This window comes from Penicillium maclennaniae, assembly GCF_028827695.1.
Source record: "Penicillium maclennaniae strain IBT 15551 chromosome Unknown utg000007l:1.0-4884863.0:1.0-4888362.0, whole genome shotgun sequence".
Lineage (NCBI taxonomy): Eukaryota > Fungi > Ascomycota > Eurotiomycetes > Eurotiales > Aspergillaceae > Penicillium > Penicillium maclennaniae.
Window position 1 is genome coordinate 2,691,846 of NW_026623219.1, and position 18,930 is coordinate 2,710,775.

The 18,930-nt window shown below is 50.3% G+C and overlaps 7 protein-coding genes across 7 annotated transcripts; 4 read left to right on the plus strand and 3 right to left on the minus strand.

Annotated features, from left to right (window-relative positions):
- Positions 1–202: 202 nt before the first annotated feature.
- Positions 203–2,296, plus strand: N7477_008223 (KH domain-containing protein; the record flags this gene model as incomplete). Its single annotated transcript, XM_056969886.1, has 10 exons — positions 203–413; positions 539–573; positions 642–803; positions 1,004–1,025; positions 1,087–1,139; positions 1,188–1,352; positions 1,402–1,610; positions 1,661–1,721; positions 1,765–2,204; positions 2,257–2,296. The coding sequence occupies 10 exons, from the start codon at positions 203–205 to the stop codon at positions 2,294–2,296; spliced, it is 1,398 nt and encodes a 465-aa protein (XP_056819918.1).
- A 697-nt stretch (positions 2,297–2,993) lies between these two features.
- Positions 2,994–4,708, minus strand: N7477_008224 (putative RecQ family helicase RecQ; the record flags this gene model as incomplete). The annotated part of the gene is made up of 4 exons (XM_056969887.1): positions 2,994–4,310; positions 4,361–4,419; positions 4,503–4,576; positions 4,626–4,708. The coding sequence occupies 4 exons, from the start codon at positions 4,706–4,708 to the stop codon at positions 2,994–2,996; spliced, it is 1,533 nt and encodes a 510-aa protein (XP_056819919.1).
- An 889-nt stretch (positions 4,709–5,597) lies between these two features.
- Positions 5,598–6,222, plus strand: N7477_008225 (uncharacterized protein; the record flags this gene model as incomplete). The annotated part of the gene is made up of 2 exons (XM_056969888.1): positions 5,598–5,617; positions 5,784–6,222. The coding sequence occupies 2 exons, from the start codon at positions 5,598–5,600 to the stop codon at positions 6,220–6,222; spliced, it is 459 nt and encodes a 152-aa protein (XP_056819920.1).
- A 287-nt stretch (positions 6,223–6,509) lies between these two features.
- N7477_008226 (pentatricopeptide repeat protein) lies at positions 6,510–9,195 on the minus strand (the record flags this gene model as incomplete). The annotated part of the gene is made up of 3 exons (XM_056969889.1): positions 6,510–6,703; positions 6,751–8,291; positions 8,363–9,195. The coding sequence occupies 3 exons, from the start codon at positions 9,193–9,195 to the stop codon at positions 6,510–6,512; spliced, it is 2,568 nt and encodes an 855-aa protein (XP_056819921.1).
- Positions 9,196–9,546: 351 nt separating this feature from the next.
- On the plus strand, positions 9,547–10,425 carry rsm25 (mitochondrial 37S ribosomal protein mS23; the record flags this gene model as incomplete). The annotated part of the gene is made up of 2 exons (XM_056969890.1): positions 9,547–9,977; positions 10,062–10,425. The coding sequence occupies 2 exons, from the start codon at positions 9,547–9,549 to the stop codon at positions 10,423–10,425; spliced, it is 795 nt and encodes a 264-aa protein (XP_056819922.1).
- Positions 10,426–11,410: 985 nt separating this feature from the next.
- Positions 11,411–14,606, plus strand: N7477_008228 (uncharacterized protein; the record flags this gene model as incomplete). The annotated part of the gene is made up of 5 exons (XM_056969891.1): positions 11,411–11,829; positions 11,895–12,006; positions 12,064–12,413; positions 12,478–12,785; positions 12,826–14,606. The coding sequence occupies 5 exons, from the start codon at positions 11,411–11,413 to the stop codon at positions 14,604–14,606; spliced, it is 2,970 nt and encodes a 989-aa protein (XP_056819923.1).
- Positions 14,607–16,420: 1,814 nt separating this feature from the next.
- cp9 (putative serine carboxypeptidase) lies at positions 16,421–18,023 on the minus strand (the record flags this gene model as incomplete). Its single annotated transcript, XM_056969892.1, has 2 exons — positions 16,421–17,736; positions 17,783–18,023. 2 exons carry the CDS (start codon positions 18,021–18,023, stop codon positions 16,421–16,423), a joined length of 1,557 nt encoding a protein of 518 aa, XP_056819924.1.
- Positions 18,024–18,930: the final 907 nt, after the last annotated feature.

The following is an 18,930-nucleotide window of genomic DNA, read 5'->3' on the forward strand; positions in this document are numbered from 1 at the left end:
TGCGAGACGGCGTTCTTGTCCTGTTAACCCTTGTCGCCCAATTCATCCGGCTTCATTGGTTTTACCGCAACTTTGGGATCCTCATCCGATCGCGCTAGGCTCGATTTTCGACAAAACTCCTTCCCGTCAAATTGGACCCTTTCTCTCCTCGCGCATTCGATCATTCACTCTCCCTACCAACTTTCACCAAACCTTTGCCACTATGGCCGATGACGACCGTCGTGTCAAGCGCTCACGCTTCGATCAGACTGAGCCTGAGCCCCGGCGATCCCGTTTCGATCGCCGGTCGCGATCTCCGTCTGGTCGTCAATCGGAATCCACTCGCACTCGCAGCCCACTGAGCCGTGAACCGCGTAGCCCTGCAGGCAATGAGTCGGGAAAGGATTCCCCTGCTGATCCGGCTGCAGCAGCTGGTATGTTTCGCGCTTTGCGCGCATTGCGTCCATATTGACCATCATTGATCGCTGACCCTCTGTCTTTCTTTGTCTACAGCGGCGGCTGCGGCTAAGATCAATGCTCAGTTGCAAGCCAAAAAAAGGCATTCAGCATGTCGATGTACCTCCCATCATGTCGGTAAGTATAACATGAAACTATTCCTGCGCGCTCAACATAACTCGAGCTAATGTATCTTGGATCTCAAGACCGCAAGCCCTGGATTGCCATCAGACTCGCCCTCGAACCAGAATGGCTCTGACAAGCCCAATCACGAAGTCTACGTCGCCGACGGGGACTACATAAAAGACATCGAGATCAATGACTTGCGCAATCGCTACACCCTCACTAAGGGCTCCACTCAGAAGATGGTAAATTACTCCGATGTTGCTGATTTTCCAGAGATGCTGAGCTGCATGGCGTTCTCATGTGTGGCTGTGACTCCAAGTTCCCTTTTCTTCTGTTCACATGAATCTTGTATTGTCGGACGAAGCTTACACGAGACCCACTTAACTCTAGCATCTCACCTCCCCTCTGTTGCATCTGCTGACCTCGGCTGCGTGATTTCTAGATTAAAGACGAAACTGGCGCCGGTATGCCTTTCATTGCGTTTGTTCTAATTGAAGAGGAGCTCATTGCTTACTCCACTGCCAGATGTCACGACCCGAGGAAACTATTACCCGGACAAGAACATGGCCACGGCTGCGGTAAGTGAAAATCTTTCCATCGACATGAGCAATAACTAAGAATGATAGAAACCTCCTCTTTACCTTCACGTAACCAGCACCAGCAAGGAAGGTCTCGACAAGGCTATCCAGATTATCGACGATATGATGAAGAAAGAGCTCCCCAACTTGGTTGACGAACGACGCTTCCGTCGTCCCCAACGGGAAGAAGTCGAGAGGGACGAATATGGTCGCGTATGAAAGAGCACTTCAACATAACCCGAGACTTGCTAACTTGCCACAGCGTAAATGGCCAGATGAGCGTATTCCCATCGACCTTGAACCCATTCCGGGATTTAACCTGCGTGCCCAGGTTGTCGGCCAGGGTGGTCAGTATGTGAAGCATATTCAATCCACAACCGGCTGCCGTGTTCAAATCAAGGGCAGGAACTCTGGGTTTATCGAGAATTCCACTGGTCGTGAGAGCGACGAGCCCATGTACCTGCACGTTGCGTAAGTCACTTTACTTTTGGTAGCCGCGAACCCATCTGACATTCCTCTAGTGGCCCTGATCCTGCTCAAGTTGAGCGAGCCAAGGAACTTTGCGAAGATCTCATTAAGAATGTCACTATCGCTTATGAGGAGCACAGGGACAACCCCCCCTCAGCGCGGTTATGGTGGAAATTATGGTGACCGCGGTGGACGTGGCGGTGGTGACCGTTACCAGGGTGGCGGTGGCAGAGGAGGATACGGAGGAGGCTACGACCGTCGTGACAACCGCAGTCGTCAATCTCCCGGCCCTTCGGCTAGTCCTACCTCCCAGACCGCCCCTGCAGCTGGCAATGCTACCGATTATGCTGCCCAGTATGCTCAATACTATGGAGCTGACCCTTACGCTGCCTATGGTGGTTACGAAAACTACGTCGCCTATTACAACTACTACCAGCAGTATGCCGCCGCTCAGCAGCAACAGCAACAACAGTCCCAAAGCCCTGCTCCTCCCCCTCCCGCGGGTGAAGCACCCCCTCCGCCTCCCCCAGGCTCTGGATCTCCACCCCCTCCCCCGGTACTGGACCTCCTGGTGCCGGTGCGGGTAGCTACAGCATAGTACGTCCTCCAATTCACCCTAAACTGAAAGTTGCTCATTTCGTCATTCCAGCCTCCCCCCTCCCAGCGGTCCTCCTCCGCCCGGTTATTAGGCTGATCACTGAGAAAATGCCACACTGCCTCCGGAGATTTTGTCTTGATATAATTCGGCAGTTTGAAGAGAGCCTTATCTAATTTTGCCAGGCTTTCAAAATGGGGAGAATACAATTGGTTTGGTAATTGTCGTGAATTCGATGTGATTGTGCTACCTACCTACATAGGCGTCAAAAGGATATTTATACATGAGTATTTTTTTTGGTAATCTGGTCGCAGTGCCCTCCTTTGGACCAGATGGTCTCTTGACGTGTACCTCGACGCACTCATCCCTTGATATGACCAGAGATGAATATTGATGGTCACTGAGGTATGTATGCATCGCATCGCATCTCGTCTCTGTCCAGGAGCGCCGATTGCAGATTGCCGTCGGGCATGAAACAATGCAAATTCTAGTACAATTGATGTCCCTGTAGACCAGGACTCAAACAAGCCTAAATTTTATGACATCCAGCAAAGGCAAAGACAATCTATGATGCCTTGGTCGATGTTTACAGTAAATAGCCTTTCGGAAACCGCATTATGATGTTCAATTCTAAGCTTATTTATCATAATTATCTCACTGCGACTGAGTAGCCCACTGCTTGCTAGTGACAAGTAAAGTGACCAGGTTCTCATCTTTGACAAACTGCTCTCTGTACTCCGAAAGAATACTAGTCGCTGGCATACAAATGAAAATAGAAAGGACACATAGCACTAGAAAGATTCATATCCCTCATTAAATTGAAGACCCATCTTCGCCTTTCTCTTCGCCAAAGCTCCATGTCCCTCTTTGCAAAAGTCACAAGCAAAATCACAAGGGGTTGAAGCCAGGCCTCTACCCGCCTGGGCCTGCGACGAAGGAGGCCTCTGGGAACCCATCTCCTCCAGCTCATAATCACCAAAGAGATCCTTGATCAGATCATGCCGGCACTGAGTCACAGTCTCACAGTATCTTATAACCTTCTGGAAGCTTTCCATCCTAGCCGCTTGGTTTTTGAGCAGACCGTCAACGACTTGCTTCTGCACGCCGCGATTGCGCACATTCTCTGTATCTCGACTGAGCCGGTCATAGATACGGTCTCGTTCTTCGTAATTGTAGTAGACGAGCGAGGCAGCTGCTCGACTGTCACGGCCTGCGCGACCTGATTCTTGTACAAAGCCTTCAAAGCTGCGGGGTGGTGTCCAGTGTACCACGAATCGAACGTGGGAATTATCGATTCCCATACCAAAAGCATTTGTTGCGACGATTATGGAGAATACGGGTGGTGGTTTCCCGTCGTTGCGGGTAACGGGTTGTGGTGAGGTCCACATTGCTTGAATGCGGGTTCGGTCTTGTGGTGCCAGGCCAGCATGATATGCTACCGCGGAGATAGTGCTGTTTCTGGACAATTCACTGGCGATTTGTTCTGCGGCTGCGCGTAGTCCGACGTAAACTATGCCAGATATTGGAGGGAGTTTGGCGGCTGCTTCTGCGCCGATTCGGGCTTCTCTGCGGGATTTGATGGCTTTTAGCCATTTCATAAAATTTTCGATTTGGCTTGCGGGCCCATCATTCTCGCTCTCGCTCCATGGCTCTAGATAACGGACTTCGTAGTGGATGTTGGGGCGCGCGGAGGGGGTATTGAAAAGTCTGAGCTTGGTGGTGTCTAGACCGAGTATGTTAATGATATCTAAGCGTACTCGTGGCGTGGCTGTGGCTGTGAGGGCAGTGATAGGAACTGGTGGATTGGTCAGATTCTTCTTGAACCACCCAAGCTCTTGGTACGCTGGGCGAAAGTCATGGCCCCATTCACTGATACAGTGGGCTTCATCGATAGCAAGACGGGTCAGTTGCCCCTGCCGATGAACTGTCTGCAAATTGCGACGAAAGCTGTCCATCTGGCAGAGTTCTGGGGTAACGTAGAGGAGGCGTGTGCGGGGATGCCCAGAGAGCATGTCATCCATGATCAGGCGGCGCTCTGCCATCGGGGTATTGGAGTTTATGGTAGAAACTGGGACGCCAATTGCTTGAAGAGCATTGACTTGGTCCATCTATTGCTAGGTCAGTAGAACAGTCTTGGGAATCCATAATAAACACTTACCATGAGCGCAAGAAGAGGACAAATCACTATTGTCACTACCCAAAAGTAAGGAGATTGTTCTCGGTATAGTTTGAAGTAAAGCACACGAAATACTCACAACCGGTACTGATGACTGCGGGCAATTGAAAACACAAGCTTTTACCAAAAGACGTCGAAGCTTGGATAAATACATCATGTCCCTCCACAGCCGCGGTAATGACTTCTCGTTGAAGCGGCCTGGCGTCCAGATTAGTGAATGGAGCCGCGTCTTGAAGGGGTCACCAACCTGAAAGTTTTTTTGCGAAAAACACGGTGCAGGTAGAAGTCCAGGTCTACCCTGGGTCGAGGCAACCCACCCACACTAGTCATCTGGGATCATCACACAGACGTCAGCTGAAACCGTTGATGATTGAACTTCGAGCAGTCGTGGATCGCGTCGGGCCCGATCAACACGTGGTCACGTGATGCTACCACTTTTGCCTATTTGGGGTGGCATACTTCAGCCCAGTCTTCGAGGTCTTCAATACCGGCATCACTTTTACGTTCGTGGTTGAAATCTTGATTGCGCTGGTTTGGATCACAAAGTATCTATGTTGGGATTCGGTCAGCTACATTCGGAGTCCTAAAATTATACATATATATTCTGGGAAGACGTCCACCCCACGAATGGGGCGACGATTGATACGAGACTGCGACATCGGGACGGAAACATTGACAGTTGAAAATCATACACTGTCAATAACCGTCATTATTAGAATGCATCGTAATACCGAGACACGGGCACCCCTAGCCTCGCATCCGAAATAAGCACTTGGGCTTGCAAAATTCAAGCTCATCTGCTTTCAAGTTGTTGCTATTGCTCTTTGAGAAGATGTCTACTTGAACCAACCCACCTTCCATAATGTAGATGGTTCTCCATGGGTAGATAGTTTTCAAATTCGTTGATAATAGTGTAAAGCGTTGTGGTTGATTGTCAGACATGTTGATATGCAATGAAAGGCCATCAAAGCGTGAAGGTTGGTCCAGGTGCCTCCGGTCTTTAGTAAATAAGCCTGATTGTGAGTAAAGTTCTTTCAACTATCAAGAAACTCTGTGTACGCCCTGTAATTTATGCACATTGTCGTATGGAGCTAAGTCAGACCCTTTTCGGGTCCACAAAAATACATAAAAGAGAGACTAATTGTCAAAGCAAGCGCGAACAACCGGACAAAAGACTCAGTCATACCTACTACCGCAGTTCAAAATGACATTCATATAAATGGCACCCAGCCCTTACCGGTAAGTTGATCATCAAATTGCATATTCAAAGCATCATAGGAAAGCCTAGTACACTAAAGCTGCCATATATGACTCGCTTCTCCAAATTTCTTATGCAGGTGAGCCCTCGTAGGATTCCCCTACCACTATACCCCCAAGTGACCAACCCAGCACCCAAATCCTGCAGCCTCTACGTGGGATTCTGCAAAGAGAACACCGAAAGTGATGTTTCGGGCACCCACTGGCTTTTGATACTCGATCCTCTAGGTCGTTCAAATGGCACATGGTGGCATACCCTTCCAACCCACGACAACGACTACGAGCTCCGAAAGGAAAACACTAAGAATCTTGACCACTCTTCTATCGTGTTGAAGCAGTGGGTCGCTGATATTCCTGTTTGCGAGCTCGGTCACGTTCAGTACATGATGATGCATGATGTTCCAATGCAACATAGCCAGCGCTGGGTGGTTGCGGTGCTGGTTGCGCTCGAGCGTAAGTTTTTGGTTCCCCCTGGTACTAGTTCGCAATTTATGAAGCAGATTCAGTGTCATCATGGTCGTGCTGTTGGGGGATATGAGAGGTCGCATCTTGGTTTTGGGCACATCGTTATTGGATTCAGGGCCTGATCCATTATCCAGTTGTTGATTCGAACTTGATCCATCTAGGACATTGTTCTTTTGTTGATTCGCTTATTGAGATCTAGGTTGTTAAGAATCTGCTAGGGCTTACTTGGTTAAACATGATTTCTATATTCAAATAGATCAGTGTTCTGACAGGTTTCAAATTCTTTTTAAAGATCTCTATGAGCTATCCTCATTATACTGGAACACAGCGTGGAACAAGATATCAGTAATGTTGATTCGGTATATGTCTACAAGTATGTACAGGTAAAAAAGCAAAAATCATCCCCAGGTTATTTTACATGAGGCGAGTGTTTCGCCAATTGTTTATCGAGCTCCTCCTTAACAGCATACACATCGTTGGCCATGCGCTGATGAGGTCGCCAAATCTTCTCAAGCTGAAGCCAAGCCTCCAAAACCTCCCTAGGCCCGCAGGTTGTGCCAAATGCCCGCAGAATGGCAATAACCATCCTGCGTCCGATGAAAACTCCGTTTCGAGGCCTGCGCCATGGTCGCGTGGACCCTCGTGCTCACGATATCTATCGATCCAAGCTGATTCGTTTTCCCCTTCGGCGATCACCTCATCGAGATCATCAGTAAGCTTTGTCTCCTCGTCGTCTTCCTTTGTTGAAAGAGACTTTTGAATCAGACTTGGCGTGGAGGGAGCAGGGCCCGGTGCAAGATCTAAGTCATCTGGCCAGCGAGATGAGAAGAATCCATTGGTGTCGTGTGGCTCTTGAGGCCTCTCGAGGGGGTTTTCATTGTTGCTTGGAAGAAATCCATCGGCCGCATTAAACATTTTGGTGTTCTCTGGATTCACAGCTTCCGGTGAAGAATCTGTCTTGTCCAATTGCACAGATGCAAAGAATCCACCAGGATCGTCGTCCTGCATAAAGCCAGGGGTTTTCTTTGCACCAGATGACGGCAAGGGGACGTAGAGACCATTGGGATCTTCGGTTGGAAGACTCGGTTGAAGATCAGTGATCATAGAACTCAACGGATTTTCCCAGACCATGTCCGGGGACCGGTTGCCGTCATGGAGATCGTCGAGTCTTGATTTCGAATCACGCAGAGCCCGGAGATATGCACTCCAGATCAATCGGAGCCGTTCGGCGGACCAGGACTTCTTGTGTTTGCCATGGATGCCAAATCCTTCGAAAAGCAGCATATAGATGATGTGGCGAGGGGGAACGGTATAGGTACTTTCCATGTCGCGGAGGACAGTCATGAACATATCGAGCTGGCCGGAATGACGAGAGAAGTACCGAAGGAAGATATAAAAAGTTCGAGTATCTGGTGTCATGGGCACAGAGTCCTGGAGCGCTCGATGGTATGCTGGAAGTTTGTTCTTAAGGGCGTGTGATTTCTTCAAGAGACGACCCATCTTTCGCGTGCTTCCACGGTAAATGGAAAACTGGCTCGAGAGAGCGGGGTCTTTTTGCGCATCAGAGTCGGGGGCCGAAGGCTCAGGGCCTTTTGCCGCTCGTTGTGCCTCGAGCATGCGTGCGTAGATTTGCTCTGCGGTATTGAAATCGCCGGCTCGCAGGTAAGATACACAGACACAATTCAAGGCGACCGTGTCGACGATCTGTCCGGACTTGACAAACTCCTCGAATGTTGCAGTAATGCCATCAACGTTCTTCTGGAGCCCGTAGGAGAAGATCTTGGCGACTGCACCATAGCGGTCAAACTCGAGGCCGCGTTCTCTCATGTGCGCCTCCAGACCAGCAGCAACAGTATACTGACCAGATTTGATGGCACAATCGATCAAGATGCTGAAGACCACACCGTCCGCTTCAACTCCGGCCACGTGCTCCATCCTCTGCCAAAGACCAATCGCTCGAACCAGATCTCGTCTCAGCACCAAGCCGCTGCCATTACCCCGGGCAGCAAAATAGATCGCAGAAGTCCATAAAGACAGCGACATGGGAAGATCGGCTTTGTTCATGTCATCCACCAAGGCCAAATAGCGGCGGGCGTCGCCCCATCGCCGGTTAGGGGGGTTTGAAAACCGGCGCAAAAGATGTCCTCGCCAGTGTTTGGGAAGTTTCGCCACTCCCGGTGAAGGTATTTCCCTGTATAAGTTAAACAATTCTAGCATCGGCACCTCTTTCTCGAACTTCATTGCTTCCACAAGACGCGCTACCGATCGACTTTCAATCCTGTCGCGCTTGATAAGCTCCTTTCTTTCGCCTGCGGCTTTGGCAGCACAATGTATACAGCCTCTTCCCAGTTGTGCTCCTTGCCCAGAGACTTTTTCAAAAAATGAGCCGTCTCCATATGGTCCTTTTCGTCGTATGAAAGCGAGAGTTCTTGGTCTGGTGATAGATTCGATATTTCTTCTTCAGGCGAGATGCGTAGACTCTCCATATCAAGTGTTTCCTGCATTTCAAGTGGTTTGTGTTGATTCGGTTTTGATATTGTGACGGGGACGAGATTCTCTTTTCCGAGACGTCCATATAATGCATCCTCCCCTGGATCGGACAGTGAACTGTCCTCGTAGTCTCCAAGCCTCATCCTCGTGGGCAGTTTCGCGCGATTGTGCTCATGAGAATCATCCACAGGCTTCTGCGCCAAGCCTGTGCTGAGCCATAACCGAGATCGCGATGCCTGCACCGACGTTCGCGAATATTCCACGCGCCTTCCAGCAGGCATTTGCCCACAACCTGCCAAATTTTTGCCACGCAATCTTCGCAAATGAGTCTCGGGCGGTCTCAAGGATATGGTAGATATACTTCGGCCTCGTGGAGAGTGGTCATGACAGAAACCGGCAAGGACCAAGGAGCCGACAAAAATGTCTGCTATTGACGCGACGGAAGGACGGGGACGGGAAGAGAGTTTTTCGGACTGATGCATGATAGAGAGGTCTCGAACGGGGCATTGGAGACCGAGAAGAGAGCTCGAGCGTCTCTTTGGGGGGATCTCGCAGGCTCGGCGAGCTGGGGGACCTAATGAGCTGAGGCATGAGAGAGCAGACATCGTGGCATTGAATCAGCCATGCATGTCCAAGAAATGAGTAGGCCAATACCAGTTGGATGTCCTGACTGTTTCTCGGCCTCAGAAACAGACAAGACGAGTAGTTCGTGAAGATAGAGAAGATGGGGAAGCTGGAGTGTTTTTCTGATGAACGAGCGGACTCTGTCTTTGCGGCGGGCCCGCTTCGACCAATCGGAGCCGCGCATATTGCCAATCCCATCTTTTTCGCTCCCGCGACTTCGCATCCTTGGCCGATTATCTCCCTGCGCTTTGCTTTCAATTGTCTAGCATCGTCGACCATCGCCAATTACGAGGTTTAAATACACATAGCCACCGGGCTGTGTCAAAGCCGTCATGGGCAAAATCAACCTTACGGCCCTACGGGTGCGCCAGACCGCGATCAACCAGTTCGCCAGCGGAAAGATCAGCCAGCTGCCACAATGGGTCCAGGTGGTGGGCGAAATTCCTCCTTCGGAAACACTCATCCGTACCCCTGCTCCTCAGCATGAGTTGGTCCGCCAGCGATTGAGAACGCTTCCCGGATCCTCGAAGCCGCAGGTCGTCTTCGAAGTCCTGGAGAAGACCCGCAAGGCCAAGAAGGCCAGTCGACTATTCAAGCCCGTCCCACTGAAATATGAAGAGGATCAACTACGACAAGAATTTTTCCGCGATCACCCCTGGGAGCTTGCCCGGCCTCGCGTGATTCTCGAAAGTACCGGCAAAGACTTTGAAAATTACGACTGGAGCCGCCTTCAGCAACCTGGAAAGCGATTGGATGGTGAAAGGTGTGTCACTATTTTTCTCATATTATGGTCATGTCTGGCACAGGCGTCTCTTTCCAAGCGATACTAACGAGTGCCATCTTACAGTGTTGTCCAGCGTCAGCTTTGGCTCTTGAACAACGTGCCCGATATCACCAAGACCGCCGCCTATGATATTGCTCGCCGAGAATTTTACAAGCTTCGTTTGAAGGAGGATATCGAGCGACGAGTTGCTGCCGAGGAAGCCGAGGCCACCGGTGCCCAATTCGGCCCATCATACTTAGAGATCGGTATGGAATTGGAGAATCAGCAATACGAGAAGTGGAAGGCGTGGGCCAAAACAGAGGCACAGGTATTTGACCAGCGAAATGCCGCACTCTCTGGTGCTCCGGACATGGGGGAGACAGAGCCAGAGCCGGACGCGTTCGGCGCCGAGGCTGACCTATTGGCTCCGGCTCAGGCGAAGCCCTAAAGAAATAGCCTGAATCTTTCGTGGGGGCTTCGATCCTCTTATTATTGATGGTCATGTACATTATTTGATTTGTTCTGCTGGATGTATTCCCATAGCCATTTTCTCATGATAGCAATAAGCTACATTTACTTTTGCATCAGTGATCACATCTGTGGATTTGGTACCCATACCTTTGCACTTTCTAAATGAAGAACCAGCGTCGCAGTCGGTCCATTTCTAAATTCTCCCATATTCCTATCGGATATAGACTATGGCTTTGATACTACTAGCCTTGAAAACAAATCAGCTTAGAGAGCTGCGCGGTCGCAACATATTTGATGGTCCTCAGATGCGAGCTATCTGCTTGTAACATATGATCGAGAGCCTAGCTCAAACTTGAATTGAACATGCTTCTATCAGCAACCACCCGATACAGAAGCTAGGCCATGTCATAACGGGGGAGATCCGAAAACCGTTGATCGCGGAGGTGCGTTGGCCTACCCGCATCGTCCAATCAACGCCCTTCCAGTCTTTCCAACCTTCGACGTCCTTCATTCCACAAATCTCCAATCTTGACTGCGATTGCTTCTGTTTATTCTTCTTCTTGTTCGCCCTGCCCGAACTCCTGCTCTCCTCGGGATATCCGTGCTTGAGCATCGTTGCGCCGTCTGCTCCGCTCGCCGTACGCCGTTCGCCCATCGAGTGCCCCGGTGCTGGGTTGGACTTCTACAACGCATCCCGGTCTTTTGATCACCGATAGTCTGACACCGACTTCGAACCCCTTCTGCGTCGCGTCTCGATCACTATTTTCCCGATTCTGGGGTAGTGCAGCATCCCTCGGGCATACGGCCCAGTCGATGATGTTTGGCTCCTTTGCGCATACCGTCCTCGCCCGGTAAAGTGCCGTCTTCGTGGAGGACTCTGACGGCTTACTCTTTGTGTGCGAAGCCAGAAAGCACCCGCTTCGGCTTGCTACTGATCGTTAATATACTGGCGATTACCGACCATGCTCGCTGCAATGAATCGGCCAGAAGACACAGTCCGGGGATTGCGTCCCTACCGCACCGAGGGTGATGAAGATGAAGGAAGGAAAGGTTCGACCGACTCTTTGGTGCCGCCTCCATTGCCATACAGCGAGGGCTCCCCATCGCCAAATGAAGACGAAGGGTCAAGACCAGGCACGGCCATGGGCGACACCATGGGCAACAAGCAAGCGCCTGGGCAGAAGATGTTGACGCACGAAGAGACTATCGAACTTGCGAAGAATGCGGTAGAAAGTGGCATCCAGGATACCATACGCTCTCTGGCAGGGAGTGAGGTTGTCACGGATGTGGTCAAACCAAAGTTGACCATCGACCTGGGTCATTCCCATATTGTGCGCATACCGGAACCGGTGGTAGATATAATCAAAGATGAGGTGGAAAGGTATGTAGTGCATCAAAGTGCAGCGGGAAACACGTTTGAACACGATTGACACCTTGATTCAAAAGGTTATCCTTGTCCAACAACCATCTTTTCCACATTCCCTACCGCTTTGCTGAATGCTCCCACCTGCGATATCTCAATATCAGAGCCAACAATTTTCGGGAATTTCCAAAGGGCGTATGTACCATCAGTGCCCCTCGTTCTGGCCCTCTGAACGATGCTAATGTTGGACAGGTATACAAATTGCCTCTACTGGAGATTCTCGATCTAAGTCGGAACAAGATCAACGCACTACCGGACGAGATTAACAAGCTGAGATCGTTGCGGGTGCTATCAATCATGCAGAATCGTCTCGATGACTTGCCAACGGGGCTGTCTGAAATGAACAAGCTACAGATTCTCAAAATTGCAGGAAATCCCCTTCGGTACCCTCTGCGTCGCGTGCTGGAGGCTTCAGAAGCTGAAATAACGTCATCTGGGATGACTGACAATGAAAAAGAAGTCGCTGTTACCGCGGAGCTAAAGCGGTTTCTCAGAACTCGACAACAAGCGGCGTCCACACCAGATCCCGATAGTTCTGAAGCGTACGTCCGCTGGCTTATTCTTCCCGTCTCTATTATAAGAATCAATGCTTAACAATCAAAATAGTGATTTGGTCGTCGATGCTCCCAAGCCTGCTCCCCCGAAACGCAAACTTAGCAGCAGATTCCCCGTTATTCCAAACTCTGGCGACGCCTCGACATCTTCCTCTCGCTCTCCGTCGTTGTCGCGACCTTCGCCTTTAGTTCCTGCGAAGTCTCACTATCGCATGGCCTCCGGGCAACAGGGCACCGGTAGCTACCATATGGGAGCACTCCAGCGACCAGGAATTAACCCCCATGCCGTTAATGAGCGGAATCGGAGTAACAGCGAGGGGATCATTCAGGCCTCCGTCGCCGCCCGCAACAAGCGCATGGGTGTTATCACCCGGAAAAATACCGATCTGAGACACTTTAGACGAAACTCGCCCATATCGTAACAGCCACTTGCGCGGTCTCAGCTATGGCTCTGTTCTTCGAACACGAAAGGTAGCCCCTACTCCTGCAGCAACTGGCGGTAGCAGCTCGTCAAGTCCCAGCAGTCCACGCGAGCGTCGGCGCTTGCGAGAAGGCTGGGTCAACCGAATGTCTAGTCTTCCTGAACACAAAGGCGAGCGAGGCTCGGATGAACCAATCATTGAGAGTGCTAAGGGCATCTTGTTTGCGATCTTCCAAGTTCACTCCCACATTTCCACGCTGATGAATGTTGTCAAGCGTGATGACACCAGACGCCATAGCTTGGAGTTTGTGTTTGAAAACGCCTCTTATCATGTGGATCAGCTAAATGATGTTCTTGAAAATGCCGAAACTTCCATGCCGGAAGATACAGATACTACGCGGGCAATCACTGAGGCTGTGAAGCGAGAATGCGAGACATGCGTCTCAGCCTACAGCCATGTTATCACGCAGTTACGCCACAACACTGCTAAAATTGTGACCAATGGTGATTCACGTTACGTCCGATCGCTGATGCTTGCAATGTTTGGCAGCTTGGTAGAGCTGCGAAATGCCTGTGCAAGCTTGAATGTTCCGCTACGGACAGCCAAGAAACGACACTCGCCACTCAAGCAATTGATGCCGGCGCCTACACGGAGGACCCCATCCGCCCCTCCTGGGCCACCTCCCTCCACAGAGCGACTGCAGCGATCCTTGGTCACTCCCACACGTGAAACAAATGGGCCGACTCGACGCTTACGAAGCGACACCACAATCCGACATCCCCAAATTCCTATGGCTGGCCCGTTGCCGATTACCAGCCAATCTGCTGTTGGCTCTCCTGCCACGCCATCCTTTAACTTTTCGCGCAGTCGATCAAGCAGCCGATCCAACATGATGAATCCCTCTCTACCTTCTTCGCTAGCCACACCTCGTTCTGGAGAGGCGTTCCCTCTTATCCCTACAACTGGGCCTCGCATCAATCCGTTGACCGGGTTGGACGAAATTGAAGAGGATCGCATCTTTGAAAAGATCTTCTACCAACTCACATCAGCATACACGGCTGCTCTCCAAGCTCTTCCACTGGCTCGACGGCAATTTATTCGTTGCCTTGAAGCGGCTGAACAGCAACGTGAGACTGCAGGAATCCAATTGCTCTGGAATAACCTGATTCGTCGATGTCGATACTGTCTGGAAGTTTCAGAGACACTCGGTCTTCGCTTATCAAGCATGAAGGTCCGAGAACCAGGCGGGGGCCTTCGTAACCAGCGCGAGTTCTGGCAGCTTTGTAAAGGCTTCATGCAATCGTTTGTGGATCTAGTCACCGATATGCGAGAAGTGCGCAGCATGCAGCTACTCCCTCAGGACATCATCATCATCCTGCGTCCCGTTCAAAAGGCCAGCCGCGAAGCAGGCCGTCTTATCGAAGCTTCTCCGTGGTCCTATCTCGCCGACATCTCACATGGACCGAGCACTCTTTACGGCCCTCCACTGCAACCCCCGCATACCCAACATCAAACATCGGTCTCCACATCCGCACTTACATCCCACCCGAACCCATATGGGCTCGCTGTTGGTGTGCCTCCTCACTCTGTGACTGTCCCTGCCACCCCGCTGAGCGCAGCACTTGGCCCTGCAGCACAGGCAACTGTCCCTTCCACACCGGCGAGTGCGTACAGCGACAAATTCTTCGAGGGCGACGTCTTCCAGCGCGCGGACTCGCTTCTCTCGATGGGACATCAAGCGCCGCATTTCCGACGTTAACTGATTGATGATAATCATTACGAATAGCAAGAGTTGTTTGCATTTGACCCGCATCTGATGATCATGATCTGAAAACATACCCTTACATACCGTCATGGACAGGCTGCGATCCCGCAGCTGCGTATCTTTCAGTCGCTGACAGATACTACCGCTTGTACTTTTGAATCCTACTTTTGAATCCTATTAGCGGAAACATCAATGCTATCTTTACTTTCGGAGTACCAATGAGGATGTCACATTGTACACGGGTTTCTAAACTGTACGTCTGTTCGACCCAACCATCGTAAATATGCTTCGCACGGATCAATCAAGGAAGCAACATCAAAGTAAGCACTCGAATCAGTTCAGACTGTCCATCGCCGATAGAAATCAGGTGCAATACCAATTACCAGAATTTGTTCCCCATCATCGTTCGTCCCACGAGCCGTTTGCGTCTCGATATCATCCCTCAAACGCGTAGTTCCACCTCTCACTAACACCGCCTCCCTATCATCCCCAACACCCGCTCGCCGACAAAGAAATCTTTTCTCATTCCCCCTTTCCCACCGTGTGGTTCATTTGCTTACTGTGAGGGCTTTTTAGTAGAGATTCACTGATGGGAAGTTGCGAGGTAGGGTGATGCCGAGGGTGCCTAGGCTCCAAATGTTGTAGATTTGAGTAGAGGCTTTGGTGTGGGTTGGTTGCGACTAAACGCGGTTGCTAGGGCGGTGGTCAATGAGGGGAGCCAGGTTAAGATCTTGGACTGAGAGGATGGGGTAGTTTGGAATGTTTGATTGTGGGTTGCTTCTTTTTCGATGCTAAAGATGTGTCGGACGTGAGAGGGCATCTGGGTACGTAGATGGCGTAGACACACATTGTGGCTAATACCTCATCAGTAGTCGGGTTGATTCTTGCCTCCAAGATGGTTTACGGTATACTTCAAGTGAGAGTTGTCGTTACATGTTCTTGTTCTGAACCGAACTTACAGCTACTGCTCACAACAACATCTCCATTGTGGTCGGGAATCTGAGCTTAATGCGAGCGTGGAGTTCATTCTAGATAGTATAGAGTCTGAATTTGCCCTGAAGTCCTAGAGTAGACGGGACAAAATTCATTGTTCGATGGATCCCTCAACAATTTGTCTTGCTTGCCACGCACGTTTCCCGAGGACTGGGGCTATCCTCAATATTCATTATGAATCATGTTGACTCGCGATAACTTGTACTTGACAAACTCTGAGCTCATCAAATGCAGTCATGCATACCTGTCACGCTATTGGATCCTGGACGTAGCACGTCTGATGCGCTTTGGCCAATCCGTAACTTGTAGATCATCACGGAAGTAGCTTGTCAAAATAGTTGGAGTATCGTGTTCCAGACTAGTATAAAGATGCTTCCGACAGCAAGGTCAGAACCAAAGAATGGTGAAATTTGGCGGTCTATCAAGTATCGTTCAGGAGTGTTTGACTCTAGAAGCTGCGCGATATTGGCTTCATGGCTGGGAGAAATTCAACTCATGCTATGAAGTAAGTCCGTCTCATGACATCCGATACACCTTCGAGTCACCCACATAAGCTATGACGAACAATACTCTCTGAACCCAGACTAAATTGGAAGAATTTCTGGTTTTCCCATCCATTGATGTGCAGCTTGTCGACATCATCCGATGCTTATTTTGTTCCCTGCGCGAAAATTCATAATCCAACAAGGATCAAAATTGCAGCTAACATATACAGTCACAAATGCACAGAATGCACTTTTCCACCTGATATCGACCCTTCGTTACATCCCATCCACGTTCCTCACCGCTCAAACAGGTGAATACAATTGCCTTGATTATCCCACCTTGCCACCCACAACCACATCCCGCACATAAGCAAACATCTCCCTCTCCTTCGTCGCAAACACACTATGCCCAGCCCCACGAAAGAGATGATACGATACACCCCTTTCCGCGCCCCACGTCCCAACTGAATCACCTTCAGTCCTCCCAGGCCCAGGCGCAGGATCATCAGCAAAGAACACATCATTCGGCTTCTTCGAGAACCCCTGTCCGCCACGCCAAGTCATGTTCTGAATTGAGAGCTCAGTGCCGATATGATTGATCAGCATATCTAGTTCGCCATTGTAAATATGCAGCGAGATGTTATGTTTCGTGACCAAGTTCGGCAGAAAGTGATACGCGGGTGGAACGGCTGATGGGGCTGCAAGAAGTATACCCAAAATCGTTGAGTTACAAGCTGCGTAGGTATCGCTATCTTTGACGTGTAATGCCGCTTGAACATCCGATCGACTGAAGTATTTCACCATGAGCTGGAGAGTGTCGATTGTACTGCAGTTGTGAGATATATCGTACATGTCAAAGCAGGGGATTCCAGCTCCAGTTTCCATCGGCGAGGCTGTATCCATGTAATCCATTGCGGTGGAGAACGTGGCGCAGGGCCCGTAGCAAGTTGAATTTAGAATAGAGTTTGTGACTTCGGCGGGTGTGATGGGGTCTGTATTGCACGTTGCGTCTACTGTGTCGGTCATGTCGCGTTTCCTGAGACGGTAGTTGAAGTATTCTGGATTTCCGGGAATGTGAATTTTGCCTTTTGGTGGGTAGATTGATGCTTCTTTGAGGACGGCGTCGAAGCCACATGTTTTATCTGCGCTGGAGAAGGCCGACAAGACTCCCTGTGGGATATTGAGACGAGTCGATTGAGATTCCATGTATGTGCCGATTGCCACAGATGACATTGCAGCTGCGTTGCCCCACGATCCGTCGCCCAGGGACATGGATTCGATGTTCAGCGGGAGGGAGTGCTTGCCCTCGAGCAGCGCGGATGCAAAGTATGGAATATAAATGCCGGCCCAGGATTCGCCCATGAGATGCACTTTTTTGGATTTGAGGTGTGGGAAGTGGTCGAAGAATGTATGGAGCCATTGTGCAAAGTCTGCTGTCACGGCGTCGTTGTCTCGTACTGGGTATGGATAGCTAGAGGTCGAAAAGCCTGTGCCGACAGGCTGATCCACGTAAAGGACATGGGCTAGTCGGGTCCATGAGTATGGGTTGCGTATTAGGTGTGTTGAATTTCCGGCGAAGGAGATAGGCCCGTTTCCTCCTGTCAGACCTATCAAGGATGAACAACCGGGTCCACCGTTGAACCAGACTTGTGGGGTTAGAGCTGAAATGTAAATTATGTGTACAAAACTTACTGATTAGTTTGTCATCATAGGCTGGGTCCTCCGCCCCAAATAGCCAGAAGAAGATGTCGTTACCAGTCTTTGCTCCCAGCACGGGCAATCGACCGGCCCAGCTGGTCGGCAGCGCAGGGCCATCGGGTAACGAGCGTACTTTAAATTCCGAAGACTTGGAGGTGAATTCAAATTGACTAAAGACAAAACTTGGTAGTGACAGGACGACTTGAACAAAGTAGATAATGCCTGCGAGATTCATGGTAGGTTTGGCTGCACTCCAGGGCAACTCAATCGCCAGCGATATCGAAGATCGAGCACAGATCGGATAGGACCCTTTCGAGATGAACTGATCGTGATACTCAGTGAAGGAATGAAAGGTTTCTTTTATGAGAAAGTAAGATGTTTGCCATGATTAAAGCCTTCTAGATCTCCTATTGAGGGTTTCCGTACTCGGTTCTCAATAGAACAGTCAACCACTGAAGACGAGACAGGGCCACATGTTGAGGCGCATAGCGGTTTGACGTGCGGCTACATGGGATCAGTCTGAGTAGAATGGAGATCTGGCTAATTTGACATCGCTTGTGAGTGTGGACTATGTTTGTCTTGGGTCTTGCATGAGAACATGATGTGTTGGCCTTGGAGATCAGGCATTAATGATGCCCTATTTGTCGGGCCACTACTGGGCCCTAATCCGGACGCATTCAATGCCCAAAACATCCAAAGCCTCTAAAGATTGCTCCCTCATCCCCACGTATGCCAATTCAGTCCAACCTGAATCGGAGATCTAGAGGTCCAGAGATTCACGGAATTCACGATCGACCCTCGACCCTCAGATCCCGGCCCATCACCAACTTGACCGCGTCCGACCACTCCCCAAGTCGGGCGAATCTCTCACGTGGCCAATGCGTCTCAAAGTGAGGCGTGCGGGTCACTAGGGCCAGGTCCTTTTTTGACCAGATCTTCTGGACCGAAAAGGGGGTTCAAATCTGGCACGATCTGATCGGAATGATAGATTTCAGGGGGTTGACCTGGGGGATCGGTTGTGCTGTGTTCGGGTAGCAGCAGAGGAATGTGTGCTGCTTGCGTCCACCCGAATCCGTGAGGTTGAAAACGTTATACCAGCAGAAGTAGTGTATATCAATCCCGGTCGCTTTCTCAATCGTCGC